The sequence below is a fragment of the Vidua chalybeata genome (genome assembly GCF_026979565.1).
Source record: "Vidua chalybeata isolate OUT-0048 chromosome W unlocalized genomic scaffold, bVidCha1 merged haplotype SUPER_W_unloc_6, whole genome shotgun sequence".
Taxonomy (NCBI): domain Eukaryota; kingdom Metazoa; phylum Chordata; class Aves; order Passeriformes; family Viduidae; genus Vidua; species Vidua chalybeata.
The window spans coordinates 287,219-311,964 of record NW_026530341.1 but is presented as its reverse complement, the minus strand read 5'-3'; the positions used below and the strand labels follow the sequence as shown (position 1 = coordinate 311,964).

General features: G+C 44.8%; 1 protein-coding gene and 1 non-coding gene across 3 annotated transcripts in view; both read right to left on the bottom strand.

Moving 5' to 3' along the window:
• The window catches only part of LOC128783005 (ubiquitin-associated protein 2-like), a 194,013-nt gene that overhangs the window by 89,898 nt on the left and 79,369 nt on the right, over nucleotides 1-24,746 (bottom strand). For both annotated transcript variants that reach the window (XM_053933583.1, XM_053933582.1), the window contains exons 12-16: nucleotides 13,420-13,691; nucleotides 12,155-12,333; nucleotides 9,331-9,538; nucleotides 8,106-8,145; nucleotides 3,567-3,750 (exon numbers count right to left, since the gene is read on the bottom strand). In XM_053933583.1, the coding sequence (XP_053789558.1) occupies nucleotides 3,567-3,750; nucleotides 8,106-8,145; nucleotides 9,331-9,538; nucleotides 12,155-12,333; nucleotides 13,420-13,691 (883 nt within the window). The remainder of the gene's footprint in view (nucleotides 1-3,566; nucleotides 3,751-8,105; nucleotides 8,146-9,330; nucleotides 9,539-12,154; nucleotides 12,334-13,419; nucleotides 13,692-24,746) is intronic.
• Nucleotides 12,642-12,724, bottom strand: LOC128783013 (small nucleolar RNA SNORD121A). The gene has a single exon (XR_008428955.1). It is a non-coding gene; the product is annotated as a small nucleolar RNA SNORD121A (small nucleolar RNA).

The following is a 24,746-nucleotide window of genomic DNA, read 5'->3' as shown; positions in this document are numbered from 1 at the left end:
TCCCAGGTGGCCGAAAGGGAAGGAGGCGTGCAGAGTCTGTCGCTGAAGTCCAGAGCAGCAGCTGTCCCCTCTTCTTTCCTTGTGGCACACTGGTAGTCGAAGGGTGAGGAGACATGCAGAGTCTGTTGCTGAAGTCCAGAACAACAGCTGTCCTCTCTCCTGCCCTTGTGGCAGCACCAAGGAAGTTCTGTCTTTCCGTCTCTGCTTCCCACAGCCTAATCTAGTCTAGTCTTTTTTAGGTGATGGTGATGGGTAAAAGTCAATCAGGGGATGTATTTCCCTCTTCCTCGGCTAGGGCATTTGTCTAGCCCCCTCTACTGTGTTTAGTTCTTTATTTAGGGGTGTCTTTATCCCCTAAAAATACTCCCATGATCCCAAGGGTTTTTTTATTTGCATTTTAGTCCCAGAATGTCAGCGTGGTGGGGGAGGCAGGTTATCTCCAGGTAGTTTAGAGAAAACAAACAGAGCAATTAGCTAATTAACATTTCAATATCGGTACTCAGCTAGAGCCAGCAGCCATTCCAGTGTTGCCATGGGAACTAGGAAGGCCCTGCCCGCGTCTCTGGGGAACACCTGGGAACTTTGTTCATTACACTTTGCATCTAACAGCATCGATCCTCCAACTATAATTTCTACCAATGTACACAGCTTTTCAACAAACAAATGTAGGGATATATTTTCAATGTGAATGAATTAATTATTGTTGTTTGACACATTTACCATTTTCTTCATCAGAAAACACTAGTGTATTGAGAGACTTTCCTAGCTGTCTAACAGAAAAAAATCTGTGATAGCCCACAAAATTAATTTCTTATATTAGCAAATACAGTACAAAGGTGAGTATTAAAACAAAGCCATCACAGCCTCAGGATGTCACCTGTCCAAGGACAAAGCTCAGGTAACAGGCACTAAAATATCAGACAGACAGTGTGAATGAGCCAAGCTGTGGTAAATGCACTTCCAGGAACACTAATCTGACATTTCAAAGTGTCTCAAGGAAATGTCTTAGAAAAAGGCACACACTTTCCCTGTGGAATCATTCCCATTTTCTAATTTTAAGAAATACAAATATAAATGAAAACACAAAATTTCAAAATTAGCCTGGAAGTAAATTGTTAGGGAATAATTTCAAACATATGACACTAAACAAACAGCAAGCACTGCAGAAAAAGTAGGAAGAACAAACTAGGGGAATCAATTTAGCTGACATGACTGAAGCAAGAGCTACTTGAAACACAAAGTTGTTTATATACCACTATCCTGGGTAACCCAAAATGTTATTGTATTCCATATCTATCTATGCCCAACATTGTTACTGTCTCTTTAAGACCCTGCAGCAGGAAAACAACCCTGCAAGGGCTGGGAGGTGCCCAGGTTTTTTGAGGTTGAGGCACTCGGGCAGAACTCTCTCTTGCCTCATGGCTCTGGCTTTATTCCCTTTGTTCTTGACAGGAGATAGAGCCAAGGCACCAGTGGGCAGAGGCTCTCTTTTGGGTTTCTTTTGTTTTTGTTTTTTTTTCCTAGAGGGTTGCCTCAGGTAGTTTTTTTTCTGAGAGGCAGTCCTGGAACGCCTCAAGGCAAATGGAGTGCCTGCCTACAGCTGCGGCATTGCAATGAGAAGAACAGAACAGCCCCGCTCCATACAATCGCCCCAGCCCACCAGCAGTGCCCAGTGGAAATGGGAAAGTGCAGAGTCCAAGTTGCCCCAGCTGGCTGCCTTGCCATCTTCTGCCAAGAGGAAGGGAAAGTCCCTCCACAAGTTCTAGACCTTGACCAATGTGAAAAATGTATATTATATGATTGGCTTTTCGCAAATGTTAAAAGGAATACTATATGTGTTATGTTGGAAAGTTATGCTGTTTTAATATCTTCAAAGTAGTGCTGTATTAATCTTTTTTAAGTCGTGTGGTAAATATAGTTTTTAGGCTATAGCATAATATTAAAATAGAAACTATGTGATGTAAGATACTTTTTGCAACTACCTCAAGGAATGGAAAAGATAATTAAGAAATTCTTCACATAGAGATAACAGCAACAAGACACTAATATTGCAAGAAAAGAATTATTGCCTCCTTATTGTGAAGACCCAGACTTCGAGGGACCAAAATGATTGATTTATAAGATGAGGGGGGGAGTTGAACTTAAGCAGAAAACACCCTTAGTTTGAAAAGAATGTTTGAATTACGTATGAGATATATGAATATGCAATAGGCTATTGCTTTTAAGGGGTAATCCTTTGTTAGCAAGGTGTGTTTTGTGGCAGAGTGCAAGGCACCCAGATGTCCATAATTCTTTGCCTTTTATTGTCTCTTATTATCCTCATTTTCATTACTATTTTCATTATTATTAAACTTCTAAAATTTTAACACAAGTGTATGGCGTTTTTCACAACCAAGTTCCAGCTGCCAGAGTGTGCCAGCCACCTTCATCAATGGAGCTGCTGCCACCACTGGAGAGAAAAGAGGGGGGAGGGTTGCTGTCATCTTTGTCTTTCCACACATGGTTGTCTGTGGAGGGTACCATCTTGGGGGAGGGGTTACTCTGCCATTTAAAAATTTCTCCTTGTTCCCAGGGAGTCTGTGAGATTCCAGGAATTTTCTAACTAGTGACTATTACTATTATTATGTTTGCCTGTTTCTGTTTTGGTTTTTTAGTAAACTGTTGTTTTTTCACTTATATCTACTCATATTTGTGAGAAACGACCTGTCACTTAAATTTTTAAAGGTTTATTAAACCTTAACAATATACAACAAAGGACTGAATAAGGAAAAAGGACAGTGCACTGGGAATGTGTGACTGTCTGCCATGAGCTTGTCTACAAAATGGCTGCTCCACCTTTTATACCCCTGGGGTTGCATCAGGCAACCTTGGCCTCTCCTAAAGTCTGTCAGTCAACTCTTCTTCATCGTCCATTGGAGGAGACTACTTTCTTGCAATGTGATTGGAGGTGAGGTGTTGTCATGCCGCACCCCCTAGCAACAAGCTTATTCTATTCCCAACTGCGCCATGCAAGGGGCACATGTACATGCGCTACATGCGCTCCCTCCACATGTCTCGGACAACCCTGACAACCCAGGCTGTCTGGTGGCAACAATACAGAGGGGGGAAAAGAGGACTATGGGGAGAACAGAGGACGTCTAAACAACAAACTACAATAACATAACTATACATCAATAAAACTTCTCTTAACATATACACAATGTTCATCCCTTAATTGCGAGAGCCAATCATCCCATTACTCATCTATAACAATATTCATCCCTCCTTATTGGTGGAAATGGATTGGTTAAAACTAAAGAGGAGGTAACTTATTTCAAAGTGTCCACCTCATAACTTGTCTTAAACCAAGACAACCATGGGCAGCAGCTGCTCTATCATTAAGAGTCAGCCCAGAGCTAATACTTTGTAACCAGAAACATCCTGGCCTCTTCTGAATCTCTCTCCTAATTCTAGTTAATGTCAGAAAAAGAGACCCTGGTGCCTGACAGTCTCATACACAATCACCCATATGTCTGTCCTTTCCTGACAATTTAACCCCTTTCCGTTTATCACAACTCCTACTGTACCTGCTTAACTGTGAGAGTGAGCTGCTGGTCAGATCACTGGACTGAAGCAAGCTGGGCAAAGTTCCTGCATGCTGTGATGCTGAAGGCAGAAGTGAAGCAGTAGTGGACACCATGCTGGGCAGAGAATCAGCAGAAGGTAGTGAGGGAGAAGGCTCTGTCTTAAGTGCAGGAACTGATGAAGTAGCTGCAACAAATTAAAAAGAGACATTCAAAGACAAATTCCAGCATACTTGACATCCTAGCCTGGATTCAGGAACATAACAGTGTTCTCCCCTTGGTTTACAAAAACCTGACCAGTAAGAACCAATAAGAGTATCAAGAATCAGGCTATTAATAAAAATTCAAACAGCAACATAACTATAATTTTTTTTCCCTTTAGGCTCTTCACCTACAGTAGATTTATAATTTTCAATGCTATGTGTGTAGCAAACTAGTCTTCTGCACTTAAACTCCCACTATCTGGATTACTACCTTTTGCTCACAAGTCAGTCCTCACTTTAAAATTCCTCGCATTTGGTTCCACAAACAGAAGTAATTTGTGCTGTACAAATCTGCTTTTACCTACAGCTCTGCTTCTTCATTGAAATCTACACAGCACCACTGATGTTTAATACTTGGATCGCTGGAGTACAAGGGCACATACAATTTATCAATTTGGAGAACTGAGTTAAATGCTTAATGCAGTAAAATAAAAGAAGCTATGACAAAAGGCCACAACTGGGTACAGCATTAAGCACTTTTGATGGCTAAAGAGTTGTCAAATATTGTCTAACTTTATGTGACCTAGATAACAAAAAGCTTTAAGCATGAATAGTGCTTTTTCAGGTACACAGAGTAGAACTTGTTTACCACAGATGTACCTTTCCAAATGATCACTATACTAAGACACTGAACAACTCTACTGCCCAACACAATACCCAGCTCTTTCTACACTTATCTCTTGTTCTCTGAAGATAATTAGAGGCACTCATTCACCAATTAAAGCAAGAGAGAGTTGAGCCCTGCCTTCTGCTGGACCATGCTTCCATACCACATCAGAGACCACTAGCCAGTGGATCATCACTAACTTGCAATGCATGTAAAGACAATCTTAGAATGGTCACAAAAGAAAATTCACATATACACTCAGAAGGTACACATCACATTTTGTTCAAGTTACTGGTTTGCTTTCCTCGCTAAATGACTCAAGTCAGGTTGCTGGATTGCTATACAAACAGAAATCAAGAAGTCTTGGCCTTAGGAATAAGCATGAGGGTACCTGACAACAGAGAAGGAAATTCTATAGATCAGGTTCAAGACAATTTAAGGAACCTGAAATCCATGGGATCTAAAGAGATACATCTGTGGGTCTAGAGGGAACTGGCAGAGGAAGTGGTTAAGCCACTATCCATCATGTTTGAGAAGTTGTGGCAGTCCAGTGAAGATTCCACTGACTGAAAAAGGGGAATGTGGTGGATGAGAGAAGAGCGACTGACGTCATCTACCTGAACTTGTGCAAAGCATTTGACACTGTCCCGCACAACATCCTTGTCTCTAAACTGGAGAGACATGGATTTGATGGGTGCACCACATGGTGCATAAGGAGTTGACTGGACGGTTGTACTCAAAGAGTTGCCGTTAAGGGCTCAATGTCCAAGCGGAGACTAGTGACAAGTGGTGTTCCTTAGGGATTGGTGTTGGGACCAGTGCTGTTTAACATCTTTGTCAGTGACATGGACAGGGGGATTGAGTGCACCCTCAGCAAGTTTCCTGAAGAGACCAAGCTGTGTGGTACAGTCGACATGCTGGAAGGAAGGGATGCCATCCAGAGTGACCTTGACAGGTAGGCCTGTGCAAACTTCATGTAGTTCAACAAGTCCAAGTGCAAGGTCCTGCACTTGGGTCAGGGAAATCCCAAGCACACATACAAGGTGGGTGGAGAATGGATTGAGAACAACCCTGGGGAGAAGGACTTGGGGGTCTTGGTGAATGAAAAAATTAATATAAACCAGCAGTGTGCACTTGCAGCCCAGAAAGCCAAGTGTATCCTGGGCTGCATCAAAAGCAGTGTGACCAGTAGGTCGAGGGAGGTGATTCTGCCCCTCTACTCTGCTCTTGTGAGATCCCCACCTGGAGTACTGTGTCCAGCTCTGGAGGACCCAACATCGGAAGGAGGTGGACCTGATGGAGTGAGTCCAGAGTAGGGACAAGATGATGATCAGAGGGCTGAAGCACCTCTCCTGTGAAGACAGGCTGAGAGAGTTTGGATTGTTCACCCTGAAGAAAAGGCTCCAGGGAGACCTTGTAGCAGCCTTCTAGTACCTAAAGGGATTCCAAGAGAGCTGGAAAGGGACTTTTCACAAGGGCATGGAGTGACAGGACAGAGGGGAATGGCTTTAAACTGAAAGAGGGTAGGTTTAGATTAGATATTAGGAAGAAATTCTTCCCTGTGAGGGTGGTGAGGCACTGGTACAAGTTGCCCAGAGAAGCTGTGGCTGCCTTATCTCTGGAAGTGTTCTGGGCCAGGTTGGATGGGGCTTGGAGCAACCTGGTCTAGTGGAAAGTGTCCCTGCCTATGGCAGGGGGTTGGAACTAAAATTGAAATCCCCTCCAACCCAAACCATCCTATGAACTAAGAATATTATCAGCACATGCAGAAGGGAAAATATCAGTACTTTCAAATGTTAAAAAGAGAAAATACATAATAGTTTGGATTCATTAAATAGATACATGGAAGAAGACTGATTCTAGTTTACGTGCTTGAAACACAGAAAAGACCAAAAGTGTTCTCAAAGGGGAACTGGCTCAGAAAAAGGGACTAATAAAGCTGTTACAGAATAATTACAAAAACATTAGGAATTCTCACATCTTTGTTTTCCATAACAAAAAAAACCCAAGTCCTGCAGTGAATTTCATACATTATTCATTAATTATGTACACAAGAGTAAGAAACTTTTCCACTTGAAAAGCTGTTTTTATATATAACAATCTTTCAAGTGGTAACTCTTTGGGCATATACACTCCTCCTGCTCATTTAAATTTAACTTAGCACTAACAAAACATTGTTTATAGGTTTGAATGCCCAACTTCTTTCTACTCAGAAGGATAAAAAAACCAGTCTGCCCTATTAGTGACCTACCTGAAGAGATGCTTAAAGAGGAAGACAGACTTAGTGTTGGAATTCCAAAATATGTTAATTAACACTGCTGCCCTTGAAAATTTCCATAAAGCAGCACAGGTCAGAAGATTGAATACTAGAATTTAATTTAATTATTTTAACTCCAGGAATAGAGATGTAGGGATGCTACAAGTAAAATACCACATTAGAACCTGGCCAAGATGAAGAACAGTAATGCCCGTATCAGAGCCAGTATTATGTTATTCTTACTCCACTGCAAGGGAGCAAGGTACCTGGCAGAGGGACCATGTTAGTCACCCTTATTCCCCATGGGCTTCTAATAGGGTACAAGTAGCACTACACCCAATGAGAGGTACATTCCAAGAATGTTACTTTGTGCCATTACAGCTAAATCCTATTCATAGCTCCCCAACTGAGAATTGGAAGAATTACTAATACATTTTATATGAATTTTAAAATTTATATTTTTTTTATTTTCTCCTAATTTTGGCAGATAAATTCAAAAGAAAGCAGCAGCAAATCAGCTTCTTTAATTCTAAGACTGCTTAGGTTTGTAGATTTAATAGAGCTGCTTTCACACTTCATTTCTAGTCAAGCAGCAAGTAGTATATCCTATGGAAATACAAAATAAACTCAAAAGAGTCAATAATAAAATAAAAAGTGAGAACAATATAAAACCTTAAACCAGACATTGTTGCATCCTGGGTTTGGGTTCAGATTAGGGGTTCTGATCTTTGTTAGTTTGCCGGTTCTGTGTACCCTCGTGCATCCCCCGTGTTTCCCCCCCCCTGCAGTGGGTAGCTCCAGGCTGCCTGCCATTGGAGCTTCCCCCTGTCACTCTTGTAACCACTCCCTGCCAACTCCTGAGGATTCCGTGCTTGTCACCCCATTCCTGCGGTCTCACTCGCCCCAAAGCCCCGTGTCCGCCCCCGCCGTGTTCCTGTTGGTCGCTGTGGCACACGTCACTGCCATGGCGTCTGTGTTCATTGGGCAGGAAAGGCTCCTGCTCTCCCTGTCCCACCCCTATATCATCCTGCTCCCCCCCAGCCTCAGCGCCAGATTCATCCATGCGAGGTTGGGAGTGGGCTGCAGCTTCTCCATCTCAGCTCTCGCGGCCAATAAAGCATCCAGCCGCCATGCGGACGGATTTGGACGAATTTCTTGCCTCTTTGTTTCTTCCCTCGTGCTGACGGCAACGCGCGGCCAGCTCACCCCAGGGCACAGCGGCAGAAGTGCCCGGAAGTAGTGGCAAGCACCAACCCGGACGAGAAGCCGAGGCGCCCAAGCCGGGCGCTCGGGAGCCGACCAGGGCTGGGAAAAGTAACGCACTGCCGCTAGACATCACTGCTACAGTTGTGCACACAGCAAGTAGCAAGGAAGGATCAAAAAGTCCTCTGCACAACCAAGCTTTGTAAACTTACTGTCAAGAGTTGCCTGTGTTCTAACACTGCTGTGCCCATTCTGTAAACAAAAAAGAAATGGATAAATAAATTATCAAATAGGAATATTATATTTTCAGACCAAACTACACACAGAACATGCTTCATACAAAATTCTATATTCATTCTAAATTGAAAGACCAAAAAGACAGAAAATTGACTTTTTTTATAGCCTTTAACAAAACCACATAATAAAGTTGTCTCGAGTGAGAGGTGTACTGAACATACAGAATCCCATATACTGCCCATAATACACCCATCAGCTGGAGACCATCCCATCTACTGTATATAACATAAACTTCAGGTTCACACCAATATGAAAGAAAGAATTGCTATAACATATAGGAAATTGTTGTGTTTTTGATCTAATGCAACTCACAATTTTAACTATCCAAGTTACACAGAGATGCCAATTTTTTTCCACTGAAAGATAAGACTTGAGAGGCATCAGTTGTTTTTTGGATAACGCTGGAGTACAGAAGTGGATAGTCTATACTTGATCCTCACCAGTAAATACGAGCTAGTGCAGAAGACAAGTGTGACTGAGCCATTATATAACAAAGGCCAGGAGTAAATAAACTTACAAACTCTCACAAGTTCCTTAAATATTTGATAAAATAAATTATCTTAAAACAAACCTACATTCCATATACAAATAGAGTAGGTGCTTTTGAATATCTCCTGAGACTCTCTCTGTCCAAGATTAGATCTCTCCTTATGCTTTTTAAAATAAAAGATGAAACTAATTCCAACTGCAGTTTAAATCCAACAAAAGAGTAATGTTGGAAGGGTCACAAACAGTTTGGGATTCATTTTCTAGGTGCCATATTAATTTAATAAATAATATACCTTTGGATAGAAATGGTCAAGTTATGGCAAAACACCATGACTGATATTTACATACAGAAATAGTTCCTTTTTTAAAAACTAAGTTTCAGGGAAGGAAACTCAACTAGAATGTTAAGTGTTACTAAGAATAAAGGTCAAACAGCAATTTAAGATGTCAAAACCCATAAAAGCAGAGGGTCTTATATCCCATATACAAGAAATGGCTACAAAACAGGAAAAGAAAAAACTACAGAATGTACTTGGGAATCAAAAACACCACTTGGCTTGGTTAAAATATTAACATATTTGGGTAATAAAAGTCTAGCACCGATAAGAATATTTCCCTTTTTTCAAAGTCTTATTTCAGAATTTCACTCACTGTAACTGCAACAGGGGTTGGTTCAGACGGAGCCATGGAGCTTTCGTACACTATCCTACTAAGCACAGAAGTCTGCTCATAGGAGGAAGTTGTTACTGGGTTAGTGCTCTGGGATGAGCAGGTCAGACTGGAAGAGCTGATGGCAGAGGTTGTGTAGGTGGACTCCTGTACTGTACTGGATATTGGCAGAGAGGTATTCAAAGGATCACTGGAAAAAGTAAAAATTATTTATCAACATGGCAAACTACATCTCAAATACCTTTGAAAATATCAGCTCCTATATAGTTATTTAGAACTACCTTAAACATGGAGTCAAATATACATTATTTATACTAGAAAATCTAATAATGAGAAAAAATACATAATTTTACTTTGGTCCCCAGTAATCACTGCTTCAAAACCATCCGCTGCATTAAGCACCAGTCATCTTCCTCTTGCCAGCCCAACCAAAACAAGAGTTTACACACAAGCACTTTTTTTGGTCATGTTATTTTCACCTTCTCAAAGGATATATTAATGAACATAAACTCTTTTTTAAACAAGTAGATCCATAAAGTCTGGTATGTGATGAGAAACACAGAGTCTCTTTTAACAACAGAATTCTGTCATTAAAGTAGCAGTCTAATAGAACTATGCAAAGAGGAAAAATACTGTAAAATATGCAGGATTGTTTTACTCTCTAAACAGCTTGCTTTTTTTTTTTTTTGTTTACAGAACTAGAAATTAATGTGGAGGTTCATTTTTAATAAGATTTCTGATTTAACTTTGGGAAAGTTCTTACTGAAGCCAATTTTTGAATGAATAAGGAAGAAAAAAGGGTTACTAGTATGTTGGCATTTATCATCATTTATCATTGGCCATTTGAGCATTTCAGTAAGAGGTTCTGCATAATGAAAGACCAGCTATTTTTCTCATCCCATAAAAGCATCAGATTTGTAATCTGGTGCCAATCTACTAATACACATATATGGCACAAAGGTCATCTCTCCTGGACCAAAAATCAGAAAAAAAATTGTGTTGTGAGGAACAAACCCTCAAACAAATTTGAAAATCAGGAAAATTAAACATAAAATAGCAATTTTATAAAAGGTAGCTTAATTATAAGGTTATATACATTCATGTCATCTCCAGCTTCATACTGACCCATTGTAAGAGGCCGTCTGAAGCCCCTCGTTCTCCATTCTGCCTTCCAATTGCCACAAGAAAGAATCCCTTCCCCCACTGCAGCTCCAGCTTAGAACAGGACACAGTGCAGGTGGAACCACTGAACCGTCATGATAGCTGTTCCGAACAAGGCCTGACAAGAACTTGGCAAGGACTTGGCAAAGACCTGACATGGACCCAGCACAGGACAGCCTGATGCGCGGCCTGCTTCTAATCTCCGTTCTTAAGCCGAATGAACTTTTGGGGTGACTCCCATGGTCCTTCATTGAAGACCCCTCATCTGCCTCGTTACCACCATGACAAACAAAGAATGAGAACCCTCCTCCCAAGGACTAAGACTGAGACCCCTACTATAGGGAGGAGGGGAAATTGGTGGTCTGACCACTAATGACATGACCTGTTTCCCTTCAGTAATTTCAATGGACTTATTCTTCATTGTATTCGTCTTGCTTTGGTGGTTTATGTGGACTCACCTGTTCCCTTGTGGCGATTACAATGGACTCTCATTGTTACACTTGTTCCCCCCTCTTTCCTCTGTGGACTATAACTGGACCCCTGAGTTGACCAGAACTTCGAAGACTTCCCCGACACAACAGACAGATCCCCATCATCCGGACCACTGAGGATCTCGCCTGTGTTGGTAGCTATTCCCACCCCCCCTGCTCTCTCTCTCTCTCTATCCTTTTATCTCCTTTCTGATCCCCCACTATGGCATTTACTGTTTTGGCCCCTAATAAAGGTGCATTTGTTGTGATTAACTGATAGTCCCTTGTTGTTTGCCTTTTTGCACTTTTGGGATCGGTGAAAAGAACCATCATGGCACCCCGTAACAAGCGGATCATGACACCCATGCAGGGAGATTTTGACTGTAATTAGAAAATAAATTTCTTCTTTAAGATGTCATCCACAGAAAAGACTTCACAGAATCAATTAGGTTGAAAAAGACCTCTGAGATCATTGAGTCCAACCTATAACCAAATACTACCTTGTCAACCAGACCTTGGCACTAAGTGCCATATCCAGTCTTTCCTTAAACGCCTGCAGGGACGGTGACTCTACCACCATTCGGGGCAGCCCATTCCAATGTTTAATCACCCTTTCTGGGAAGAAATTCCTCCTAATGTCCAACCTGAACCTCCCCTGTCGCAGCTTAAGACTGTGTCCTCTTGTCCTGTCCCTTGTTCCCTGGGAGCAGAGCCCAACCCCCACCTGGCTCCACCCTCCTGTCAGGGAGTTGTAGAGAGTGAGAAGGTCCCCCCCTGATCCTCCTTTTCTCCAGGCTAAACATCCCCAGCTCCCTCAGCTGCTTCTCATAGGACATGTACTCCAGACCGTTCACCAGTTTTGTTGCCCTTCTCTGGACTCACTCCAGCACCTCAATGTCCTTCCTGAATTGAGGGGCCCAGAACTGGACACAGAACTCAAGGTGTGACCTCACCAGTGTCAAGTACAGGGGAAGAATCATTTCCCTGGCCCTGCTGGCCACACTATTGCTGATACAGGCCAGGATGCCATTGACCTTCTTGGCCATCTGGGCAGACGTTCACCTTACATGTCATCGTATTTCTCCCTCTCATTACATGGCAATTGTGCCTTGACGTTTTTGGCACAAACTTGACCCCGTAAAGAAGACATGCAAGAATGCAGGAGGGGAACTCACATATACTTGACAGATTTTGAGTACAAGCTATTGTTGGTTGCCTGGCTGGTATTCTCACTGCTTGAAGTTGATCCAAATTCTGTGAGCGTAGGCTCTGATCCAAACTCCAAAGCTCCAAACTGAAAATTTAATCCTGTCACATCTGCTGATCCAGGCATCTCCACTGCAGAGGCAGGAATCTTAAAGGAGGAAAAAACCCAACATAATTCCTTTGCATGCACTATCTGTATTAAAGATATAAGTAACTGACAGTCTTGTCCCTTAACTACAGGCTTCTTCAGTTACTGGCTCAGCCTTTGCTGCTAACTAGATCTGTGACAACCCCCCACTTTACATAAATTAACTACAATATTGGAACCTGAAATTAATTCATTGATTCTGTGCCTTGATCTGGAGATGAAAGAGTAAGCCATACTATTCTACAATATCAAAGTGTCATCTGTGATCATCCCTGTCAGCCAATATTCATCTTGTGGCTACTAAGTCAATCCAAAAATCACATAGTAACAGTCATTTTCCACACAGAACAATTAGATATGTGCTTGGAAAAGACATCACTGTATTTTGAACCTAAAACCTATTCAGCTTTGAATTTCCTGTTTTATAAAAAAGACCATGGTCTTTGCTCTCCTTCTCCCTAGAAACTTATATATAGAATTATTAAGGTTGGAAAAGACCCTTAAGATCAAGTCCTACCATTAATCTAAGTCCACAATGAAACCATGTCTCTAAGCACCACATCTACATGTTTTTTAAATACCTCCAAAGATGGTGACTCCACCACCTTCCTGGGCAGCCTGTTCCAATGCTTGACAACCCTTTCCGTAAAGAAATTTTTCCTAATATCCTATCTAAACCTCCCTGGGCACAATTTGCGGCCATTTCCTTTTGTCTTGTCAATTGTTACCTGAAAGAAGAGACAGACCCCCACCTGGCTCCATCCTCCTGTCAGTTGTAGAGAGGGAGAAGGTCCCCCTGAGCCTCCTTTTCTCCAGGCTAAGCCCCCCCAGCTCCCTCAGCTGCTCCTCACAGGACTTGTGCTCCAGCCCCTTCACCAGCTTCATTACCTTTCTCTGGACTTTCTTCAGAACCTCAATATTGTTCCTGAATTGAGGGGCCCAGAACTAGACACAGGACTCGAGGTGTGGCCTCACCAGTGCCAAGTACAGAGGGAAAATCACTTCCCTGATCCTGCTGGCCATACTATTGCTGATACAAGCTTTTGTATGCTTATATGTTTACTATGGACAAACTCAATTACTCACCTTGGATACTGGAGTTATCCTCCGTTTTGGTGGTTTTATCTGCTTCTGCTGGGTTTGGTGGGCAGTCACTTCTGGGTTATCCATAGATATAGTGGGGAGCTGTAACATTTTGCTAACAACGGTAGAGGTATCTACTGGTGATGGCTCGTGGAGTTTTACCTGGGAGAAGGACTGCAGCCCAGGAGGAGGAACAGGGGCTGTCTGTGTTTGTTGTTGCTGTCGCTGGGTCAGATGGATTAGAACTGGGGATGGTTGAGGCTGTGATTTCAAGTCTGGTCAGTGTTGGGAAAAAGAAACATCAAAATTAAAGTATTGAACTCTGCTCTTCATGCTTCTACCCTTTATGAAACAATTTGGGTGACCTGACACACTGGACAGCTATGCTTTTATAGAGCATGCAAGTCTTTTTCAGACATCACACAAGTTTGATACTGAACATTACCACTGTAATAATAAAGCTAACACTTGATATTCACTACTTTAAATAAACAGCTGTGGGCAAGCATTATTTAGAATCATTGAAATGTTTAGGTGGAAAAGACCTCTAAGATCGAGTCCTACCACTAACCCAGCACTGCCAAATCCAACACTAAACCATGTCCCTAAGCACCACATCTACACAGCTTTTAAAATACCTCCAGGGATGGTGACTCCACCATTTCCCTGGACAGCTTGATAACACTGTCCGTGAAGTAATTTTCCTTAATATCCAATCTAAACTTTCCCTGACACAACTTAAAACTGTTTCTTCTTGTCTTGTCATATGTTACCTGGGAGAAGAAACTGATCCACATGTTGCTACAACCTCCTTTCAGTTAGCTGTGAAGAACAATAAGGTCCCACCTGAGCCTCCTTTTCTCCAGGTTAAACACCTCCAGCTCCCTCAGCTGCTCCTCATAGGATTTCTTCATTGCACTTCTCTGGACACATTCCACCACCTCAATATCTTTCTTGTAGTGAGAGGCCAAAAATTCAACATAGGATTTGAGCTGTGGCCTTACCAGTGCCCAGTACAAGGGAATGATCACTGCCCTGGTCCTGCTGGCCACACTATTGCTGATACAGGCCAGAATGCCATCGGCCTTCTTGGCCACCTGGGCACACACTGGCACATGTTCAGCTGGCTGTTGACCAGCACCCCCAGGTCCTTTACTGCTGGGCCACTTTCCAGCCACTCTGCCCCAGCCTGTAGCATTGCAGGGGGTCGGTGTAGGTACACAGTTTGTGGTAATTGGGAATGGGGCTGCTGCCGAGCCTCATCCCTAATGGGCTACAGCTGTGAAAAGCAGGTGAACAGTACTGAAAGCAATGAGACATGGAGTGCTGAGGTGTACTGACCAATCATGAAAGGGAACAGAAAGCACACAGGTGCAATGCATGAACAATGAGGGGTATAAAAGGTTGGGCTAAAGAACAAGAAGGGCAGATTCTTGCAGCCTTCTGAAGTGATATGGTGTTACTCTGTGTATTGTGGCCATCTCAACTGTGGCATGTGCTGTGACAGGTTGGTGTGACCTGAGTGCAGGACCTGGCACTTGGCTTTGTTGAACTGAATACCATTGGCCTCAACCCATTAATTCAGCCTGTCCAGAGCCCTCTGTAGAACCTTCCTACCCTCGAGCAGATCAACACTCCCACCCAACTTGGTGTTCTCTGCAAATTCATAGACCTAGCCAACAGTATACCCATTCAAGCCATGAGCAGCCAGTTTCTCCAGGAGAATGTTGTGGGTGACAGTGTCAAAGACTTTACTAAACTCCAGGCAGACAACATCCACAGCCTTTGCCTCATCCACTAGGCAGGTTGCCCTGTCATAGAAGAAGATCAGGTTGGTCAAGCAGGACCTGCCTTTCCTAAACCCATGCTGGCTGAGCCTGATCTCCTGGTTGTTCTGTAGGTGCCATGTGATGGCACTCGAGATGATCTGGTCAATTACCTTCCCTGGCAACGAGGTTGGCTGACAGGCCTGTAGTTCCCCAGATCCTACTTCCAACCCTTCTTGTGGATGGGCATCACATTTGCTAAACTCCAGTCTTCTGCGACCCCCATGGTTAGCCAGGACTGGTGATAAATGATTGAAAGTGGCTTGGTGAGCACTTCTGTCAGCTCCCTCAGTACCCTTGGGTGGAGCCCATCCAGCCCCAAGGACCTGTGTGTGTCTAAGTGGTGTAGCAGGTTATTGACCATTTCCCCTTGGATTGTGGGGGCTTCATTCTGCTACCTGTCTCCATCTTCCATCTCAGGGGGCTGGGCACCCAGAGAACAAACTGCTCTTGTTATAAAAGACTGAAGCAAAGAAGGCATTGAGTACCTCAGCCTTTTCCTCATCCTTTGTCACTATGCTTTCCCACACACCCAATTAAGGATATTCTCCTTGTCCTGACTTTTGCTGCTGATATATTTATAGAAACATTTTTTATTGTCTTTTATGGCAGTAGCCAGATTAAGTTCTAGCTGGGCTTTGGCCCTTCTAATTTTTTCCCAACATCCTTGTATGCCTTGCAAGTTGCCTGCCCCTTTTTCCAAGGATGACAGACTCTTTTTTTCTCCCCAAGTTCCAGCCAAAGGTCTCTGTTCAATCAGGCTGGTCTTCTCCATCAGCTAGTCTTCTGGCACATGAAGACTGCCTACACCTTTAGAATTTCCTTCTTGAAGAATGTCCAACCTTCCTGGACTCCTTTGCCCTTCAAGACTGCCTCCCAAGAGACTCCATTAACCAGTCTTCTAAACAGGCCAAAGTCTGCCCTCTGGAAGTCCAACGTAACAGTTCTGCTGACCCTTATCCTCGCTCCTCCAAGAACCCAAAACTCTATCATTTTGTGATCGCTGTGCCAAAGACAGCCTCTGACCACCACATCACCCACCAGTCCTCTGTTCACAAACAGCAGGCCCAGCAGAGCACCTCCCCTGGTTGGCTCAGCAGCTGTGTCAGGAAGTTCTCTTCCACACACTCCAGGAACCTCCTAGACTGTTTCCTCTCCACTGTGTTATATTTCCAGTACACATCTGCTAAGTTGACATCCTGGACAAGAACAAGGACTAGTGATAGTGAGACTTCTCCCAGTTGCTTATAGAATATGTCATCTGTCTCTTCATCCTGGTTGGGTGGTCCATAACAGACTCACACCTGGATATCTGCCCTGTTGGCCTTCCCTTGGATTCCTCCCTATGAACCCTCAACTGTATCATCTCCATCATTAAGCTCCAGGCAATCAAGACACTCCCCATAACATACAGGGCTACCCCACTGCCTCTCCTTCCTTGCCTGTCACTTCTGAAGAGTTTATAGCCATCCACTGCAGCTTTCCAGTTGTGTGAATCATACCACCATGTTTCCATGATGGCAGCTATGTCATAATTTTCCTGCTGCACCATGGCTTCCAGCTCCTCCTGTTGTCCATGCTGCATGTGTTGGTGTAGATGCACTTCATTTGGGCTATTGATCCTGCTGCCTTTTTGGGGGGAGAAGAAGCTCCAATTTCTGTGTGACCATTCTCAGGCACTTCTGGGATTTCTAACAAACCAATAATCCTTGTGTCTTTGCTGCCTCATGGATCTCCATCTGATGTTGTTTAGGTTTTGCCTTTTTTTTCTTTTATAGGTTCTCTGTATTCTTCACACATATATTTGTAGCTCTGTAGTCTGTTTTATTAGTGACTAGTTTTCCCAGTACTTTTCCATGGCCTTTCCTTAGGCAGAAAGACAAAACAAATTCCACAGCTCCAAGCCCGGGGAGGTACAAGGCTCCATGCTGTCTTGGTTCTTCCTGGGAACCAAGGCCAAGAACAACTCCTTGAGATACATTCTCATGGACAAATACAACTAGTGCTGAAGGGGGGCTCCAGAGAAGGGGCTTGACATGGGGGGGGAATTGCATCACCACTTGTCCTCCTAACTGGTGCTTTTTATCAATTATGCTAATTTCCTAAAACATATAAAAGTGTACTCACCTCTGCGGGGGGTGGGCTTTTGTGGACATCTTTCCATAACTGCCTCTGAAGGCCTTCAAATAAAGATCCCCTTTTATATTACCTCCTTACTAAAATTATCTCGAGTTCCATTTCCAGGTTGGGCAAAAGGCAGCACATCCCCTACCTCCACTGAGATGGCAGACCTAAGGACCTCACTGGCACAGTGTCCCTCAAACACTGGTGTGTTGCCCAAAGGCTTCTCTCTAGTGAGCATGGGTTTATCCCCTTCCCCCTTCAAATCTAGTTTAAAGCTCTCTCAACAAGCCTTGCTAACTCCTGTGCAAAGATCCTTTTCCCTTTTTGAGACAGGTGGACCCCGTCTGTTGTCAGCAGGCCTGGTTTGCATAAACTGACCCATGATCACAATGAAACAAAATTCTGCTGGTGACATCAGGCTCGGAGCCAGGTATTGATCTGCTGGCTCTTCCTATTTCTTCCCTCATCATTCCCTGCAACTGGAAGGACAGAGATCACTTCTTGTGCTCCTGATCCCTTAACCAGTCACCTCAAGACCCTGAAGTTTCTCTTGATTGCCCTCGGACTTCTTGTCCCAACTTCATCACTGCCTACCTGAAAGAGCAATAATCCGAGTGTCATGCCAGCATAGAAAGTTTTCTCTTCACATCTTTTACCTAGGACCCAGGGAGGCAGCAGACTTCTTAAAGAAGTGAGTCTGGTCTGCATGTCAAGCCTTCTGTTCCCTTCAGAAGGGCCTCTCCTATAACAATGACCTGTCTTTTTTTTATTTATGGAAGCAGTTTTGACACAGGGCATAGGCTGACTTAACCTTGGCGACATCTCCATGCTAGATGAACCACTGTGCTCATTATTGTTCAGCTCTACTTGCAGAGCCTCATACCTATTATGCCAGGGCACCTGGGGAGGTGGGGTAGTCACAGATGAGATGTACCTGCTGCATTGGGTAGGAACTTGTCACCATTACCCCCTATCCTTTAAGTCACCATGTTAAGCCAAGCAGAAAGAAGATAGGGGATCTTCCCTGTCATGTGCCTTGCCTGACTGGTGGCCCTGTCCCAGGAAAGGTAGGGTTTGGTTTCAGTAGTCTCTTGCACTCCCTGATACCCCTCAACCTACTCACTTCCTCCAGAGTTCTGTCACTAAGCAGAGGAATTCCTCTAGTTGGGCACACCTCCCACAGGTGTGTTCACTACTGCTGTCCAATACTGGTATAAGAGCAGGGCACACCCTACAGCCCGACACCTGGGGGGCAGCATGTTCCCACCAGAGCTCTGTTTAGGTAGCTGTTTCAGTCATGGTGTGTGCAGAGCTTAGAGAGGTCGGCTGTGGCTGTCTGCCAAGTGGATACGATTGCTCCCTGATTGAGCTAGCAGGGCCTCCTGCACAACCTGCTGCACCACTACCTGGCTTCAGCACCACAGGGGGAGGTCACCATTACTCCTGGCCCTGCCCATGCCTCGTCAGTCACTCTCATGCAAGCTCCTGGCTCCTGATGGGCCTCTGTCTTGGTTTGAAAAGACAGGTGTCTGCTGAGGAAGGCAGAAGCCTCCCTTGAAATGAAAAATGTAAACCCCCTCCCTCCGAATTATTATAATTTTGAAATTAAGGGCCTCTCAGGCAAAGATATGGGACTGGGAATAACAGTTCTTTATTAGGGAAAAAAGAAGAAAAAAAAAGAAAAATGCAGTAATACTAAACAACACTGACAGAGTCAGAATACGACCTGACACCTTGTTGGCCAGGGTGTTGGTAGCAGTCCGATTAAATGGTGGCTGCAGTCCTCCTGGAGTGACAAATGTGGTTCTGTTGAAGCAGTGATCCTGTAGAAGGGTGTAGTTTTCCTCTGAAGGTCCAGTGCTGGTGTAGATGGGCCTGGTAATCCTCTGGGAATCCAGTGGAGAAGAAAGCTGCTCCTCTGGGAATCCAGTGGGAAAAGGCTGCTTGTGGTGTTCCAATTCTCAGATTATATCCATGTAGGAATGCTTGGCTCCTCCTCCTGGGCGGAGCATCTCACAATGGGATGATGTAATTTTATCAGTCATGCAGTGACACTCAATGGCCCATTAACAGAAGATATCTCACCAGAGGGAGAATTGGTCATGGAAGAGATAAAGAAAACTGCCCCACTTGGTTTTAACAGGTGGCCCAATTAACAGAAGATAACTGCCACACCTCTAACAGATGGCAATAGAATTCACACCCCCAGCCACATCTTGCAACCTAAGACATTATCCACCCCTTATTCTATTACCATCTGCATCATACCCAAATCACTAAACTCTACACAATGAAACCTTACACACAGTTCTCACTTAAGACTATGTTTCCCTGTGGTATACAACGTCTTTCTCCATCTTTCTGCATTACCCACAGAGTGTAACCAGGTCCTTGAGCAAAAACAATCCCACGGATGGGTTTGCCTTTGCCTGAGGTGGGATTAATCCAAACAGTCTTTCCAGAAATACCTTTCATGTGTACTACAGGGGCTTTATCTCCATCCACTGTGTGTAAGGGTTCTGACTGGGCAGGACCAGCTCGATTGATGGACCCTCGGGTGTTGACCATCCAGGTGGCTTTTGCTAAGTTCATTTCCCAATTTCTAAAGGTTCCCCCGCCAAATGCCTTCAGGGTCATCTTAAGTAGTCTGTTGCACTGTTCAACTTTCCCGGCAGCTGCTGCATGACAAGGGACATGATATATCCATTCAATACCATGTTCTCTGGCCCAGGTGTTTATGAGGCTATTCTTGAAATGGGTCCTGTTGTCTGACTCAATTCTCTCAGGGGTGCCATGTCTCCACAGGACTTGCTTTTCAGACCCAAGATGGTGGTTCTGGGCAGTAGCATGAGGCACAGGGTAGGTCTCCAACCATCCTGTGGTGGCTTCCACCATTGTGAGCACATAGTGCTTGCCTTGGCGGGTTTGGGGAAGGGTAATGTAGTCAATCTGCCAGGCCTCCTCACACTCATATTTGGACCACTGCCCACCATATCATAGGGCCTTCACCCGTTTGGCTTGCTTGATCTCAGCACACATCTCACAGAGGTGGGCAGCCTGAGAAATACTGTCCATGATTAGATCCACTCCTCGGTCTCATGCTCACTTATAGGTGACATCTCTGCCCTGATGACCTGAGGCATCATGAGCCCATCGAGCTAGGAACAACTCTCCCTTGTGTTGCCAATCTAAATCTATCTGTGATACATCTATCTTTGCAGCCTGATCTACCTGCTCATTGTTTCGGTGCTCCTCATTAGCCCGAATCTCAGGAACACGGGGATCTACATGATGGACTTTCACAGATAGCTTTTCTACCCAAGTGGCAATGTCTTTCCACTCATCAGCAGCCCAGATTGGCTTTCCTCTATGCTGCCAGTTGGGCTTTATCCACCTTTCCAGCCAGCCCCACAGAGCATTGGCTACCATCCATGAATCAGTGTAGAGGTAGAGCTTTGGCCACTTCTTTCTTTCAGCAATGTCCAGGGCCAGCTGAAGGGCCTTGAGTTCAGCAAGTTGACTTGATCTACCTTTTCCTTCAGTAGCTTCTGCGATCTGTCATGTGGGGCTCCATACGGCTGCTTTCCACTTTGTTTTCATCTCTACGATGTGACAGGAACTGTCAGTGAAAAGAGCATATTGTGTTTCTTCTGCTGGTAGTTGGTTGTATGGTGGAGCTTCTTCAGCCATGTGTTACCTGTTCCTGCACCTCTTCATCAGTGAGACCAAAGTTTTCACCTTCTGTGCAGTTTGTAATTATTTCCAAAATCCCAGGGCAATTCGGGATTCCAATACAGGCACACTGTGTGATGAGGGCAATCCATTTGCTCCATGTGGCATCGGTGGTGTGGTGGGTAGAGGGAACCTTTCTTTTAAACATCAATCTCAGTACCAGTAGTCGGGGTGCCAGGAGGCCTTGTGCATCTGTGCCAATGACCACTGAGGTGGCCTGAACTCCTTCATAGGTGTCCAGCATTTCCTTCTCTGTGGGAGTGGAGTTGGCTTCAGACCCTCTGTAATTTCGGCTCCAGAATCCCAGTGATCGGCTTCGAGTCTCACCAGGTACTTTCTGCCAAAGGCTCCAGGACAAACCATTGTTCCCAGCTGCAGAGTAAAGTACATTCTTCACTTCTGGTTCTGTCCTGACTGGGCCAAGGCTACCGCATGAGCGATCTCCTGCTTGATCTGGGTGAAGGCTTGTTGCTGTTCAGGGCCCCATTGGAAAGTGTTCTTCTTGCAGGTAACCAGGTAGAGAGGGCTCACAATCTGGCTGTACTCAGGAATGTGCATTCTCCAAAAACCTATGGCGCCTAGGAAAACTTGAGTATCCTTCTTGCTGGTCAGCGGAGACATCGCAGTGAACTTATTGATGACCTCAGTGGGAATCTGATGCCATCCATCTTGCCACTTTACTCCCAGGAACTGGATCTCTCGGGCAGGTCCCTTGACTTTGCTCTTCTTGATGGCGAAGCCAGCTTCTAGCAGAATCTGGATGATCCTCTCTCCTTTCTCAAATACTTCCATTGCCGTGTTCCCCCACACAATGATATCATTGATGTAGTGCAGATGTTCTGGAGCTTCACCCTTTTCTAGTGCAGTCTAGATCAGTCCATGGCAGATGGTAGGACTGTGCTTCCACCCCTGGTAAATTGGTTCCAGGTGTACTGCACGCCCCTCCAGGTGAAAGCAAACGGAGGCCTGCATTCTGCTGTCAAAGGAATGGAGAAAAATGCATTGGCAATGTCAATAATGGCCGTACCACTTTGCTGCCTTGGACTCCAGCTCATACTGGAGTTCCAGCATGTCCAGCACGGCAGCGCTCAGTGGTGGTGTCACTTCATTCAAGCTACAATAGTCCACAGTCAATCTCCATTCTCTGTCAGACTTGGGTACAGGCCAAATGGGACTGTTGAAGGGTGAGTGGGCCTTACTGACCACGCCTTAGCTCTCCAGCTCACGGATCAATTTGTGAATGGGGATCACGGCATCCCCATTCATCTGATACTGCTGGCGGTGCACTGTCGAGGTGGCCATTGGTACTTGTTGCTCTTCCACCCTTGGGAGTCCTACTGCAGATGGGTTTTCTGATAGTCCAGGCTAGGTGTTCATCTGCTTAATGTCCTCTGCCTCTAGAGCAGCTATTCCAAAAGCCCACCTGAATCCCTTTGGGTATTCGTAACAGCTGTTCCGGAGAAAGTCTATGCCTAGAATGCATGGGCCTCTGGGCCAGTCACAATAGGATGTTTCTGCCACTCCTTCCCAGTCAGGCTCACCTCAGCTTCCAACAGGGTCAGTTGCTGCAATCGCCCTGTCAATGGAAACAGGTTCTGCTCCCACATGTCCCGATGGTATTAGGGTACACTGCCCAGCAGTATCAACTAATGCTTCATATTTTTGTGGCAGGGCCCCTCTAGCCCTGGTTATAATTTCTTTCCTGGGCATACATACTAAAGGTTCCCTCAAGGGGATCCAACAGATAACCCTCCCTTCTGTAATACCTGGCAGCTCAGTCGTGAGAGGATGAGGCTACCTTCACTTTAGTGGAACTCAGTTAGTGTTTCCCTCCTTGAGTTCATGCACCTGTGCTGATGGGGCAGAAGTGGATTTCCCATCCCACCTTTCCATGTCTTCCCCATGGTCATGCAAAAAGAACCACAGGTCAGCTCATGGGGTGTACCCTCTCTCTCTAGCTGGGGGATGTTGGGCTCTGACTTTGGGGCCTGTGACTCACACTGGTGCCATATGGGAACTGTTCCTCCTCACCTCCTCCATCATCTCCCTCATCTCCTCTTGGAGGATCTTAATTACAGCAGAGACATGAGCCTGTATGGGGCCATTGATCATACTCTCATAAATTCTAAGCTTGTGTGCAACAGAACCCACTGTCTCTCAGTTGGTATCAGCATCAATTGTTGCCATGAAGGTGGTGTATTGAGATGGCCCTAGATTTGCCAGACTCCACAACATTTGCCCTGTGCACCTGACCTTGTCGGGGTCATTATCATGCTGTCCATCCCTCTCAAAGAGTACCTCCAATACTGCCAATTATCTCAAATGTTGGATCCCTTCCTCAAGGGTCTTCCGGCGCATTCTATGATGGTGCTCCTGCATTCTCTCCCTGTGGACAAACCTCTCTCTAACACTCATTAAAAGCCGCTCCCAGAGGGAAAGGGGCCCTGGCTCCCTTACAAATACCTGATTCATACCTGAGTCCTGGGTCAAGGGTCCCAAATTCCTTGCCTCACCACCATTCAGTTGCACGCCTATATCCATAAGGTCCCAGACCCAAAGTAACCATGTTGTATAAGCCTCATGCCCCTGTCATACAATGTCTTTGGTGCAGATTACAGAGACTTTCATATGTCAGGGACTTGGTGATGATCTCAACTGTTGGCTCCCCTGCAGGTTGTGAGGGCCCTCCTTTCTTATCCTTATTATCTGGGTGCTCTGATTTCATCTTAGACTTCCTTGTTTCCACAGGGGCTACTGCTGCTGGCTGTGACTGCCCTTGCGGTTCAGCTGGAACCTGGACCGTTGTAATGTCTGTGGGTTCTACTGGTGCACTATTAGACTCTCCCTCTTCGAGGCAGGGGGAGGGTTTCTCACCAGCTAGGGAGATGTACTCCTTCAGCATCTGGCTCATCTTGCATATCTCTTTCACCAGAACCCCTACCCAATCCGGGTGGTTCATTTCTCAGGTGGGCTGTGGAGCAACATCCCTAGTCACCATGGTAGTGTCAGGGTCTGTAGCAGCATTCTTATTCTCTGGAGTAGGCATCAGGGTGGTTATCCAAGTCAATCTTCCCTTATCTCTTGATAAATAGAACAGGCTTAACAAGCATATCAGCAACATCAACCACTGCATAATATCATTAGCATTTAGAGAGGATTTGAACCCTTCAAAAACTGGTGGGATAGATCCAAAGAGCTGGTTGAAGGGTTGGGAGAAAATTTTCCCCGGTATAATTTCCTCACAGTAGGTACCATTCTTAAAGTAATGCCAAAAAACATAGCTAGTGTGTGATAGCTCTGAATCCATGTGCCCACCTTTCAGAGGAAGTTAGAAATCCGTGAATTCCTCACCTTATTAACCCATAAAGCAAACTGGATACCAGCCACAGTAGGCTTACTTATAGGACCCATGTTTAGATAAAGGTCTGCAAATGGGAGAAATATAGCCACAAACCACATGCCACCCGAACCAGGGTAAGCTAGACCACATGGTGACACCTAACAAGGTTTTCACATCCAGCACAGAAAAACTAGGTTACTCAAGAACTGTTATTCCTTTTTTCACCCTTTTTCTCTCGATGCCTTTGTGTCTCACGTTGGGCACCAAAATCTGTCTTGGTTTGAAAAGACAAGTGTCTGCTAAGGAAG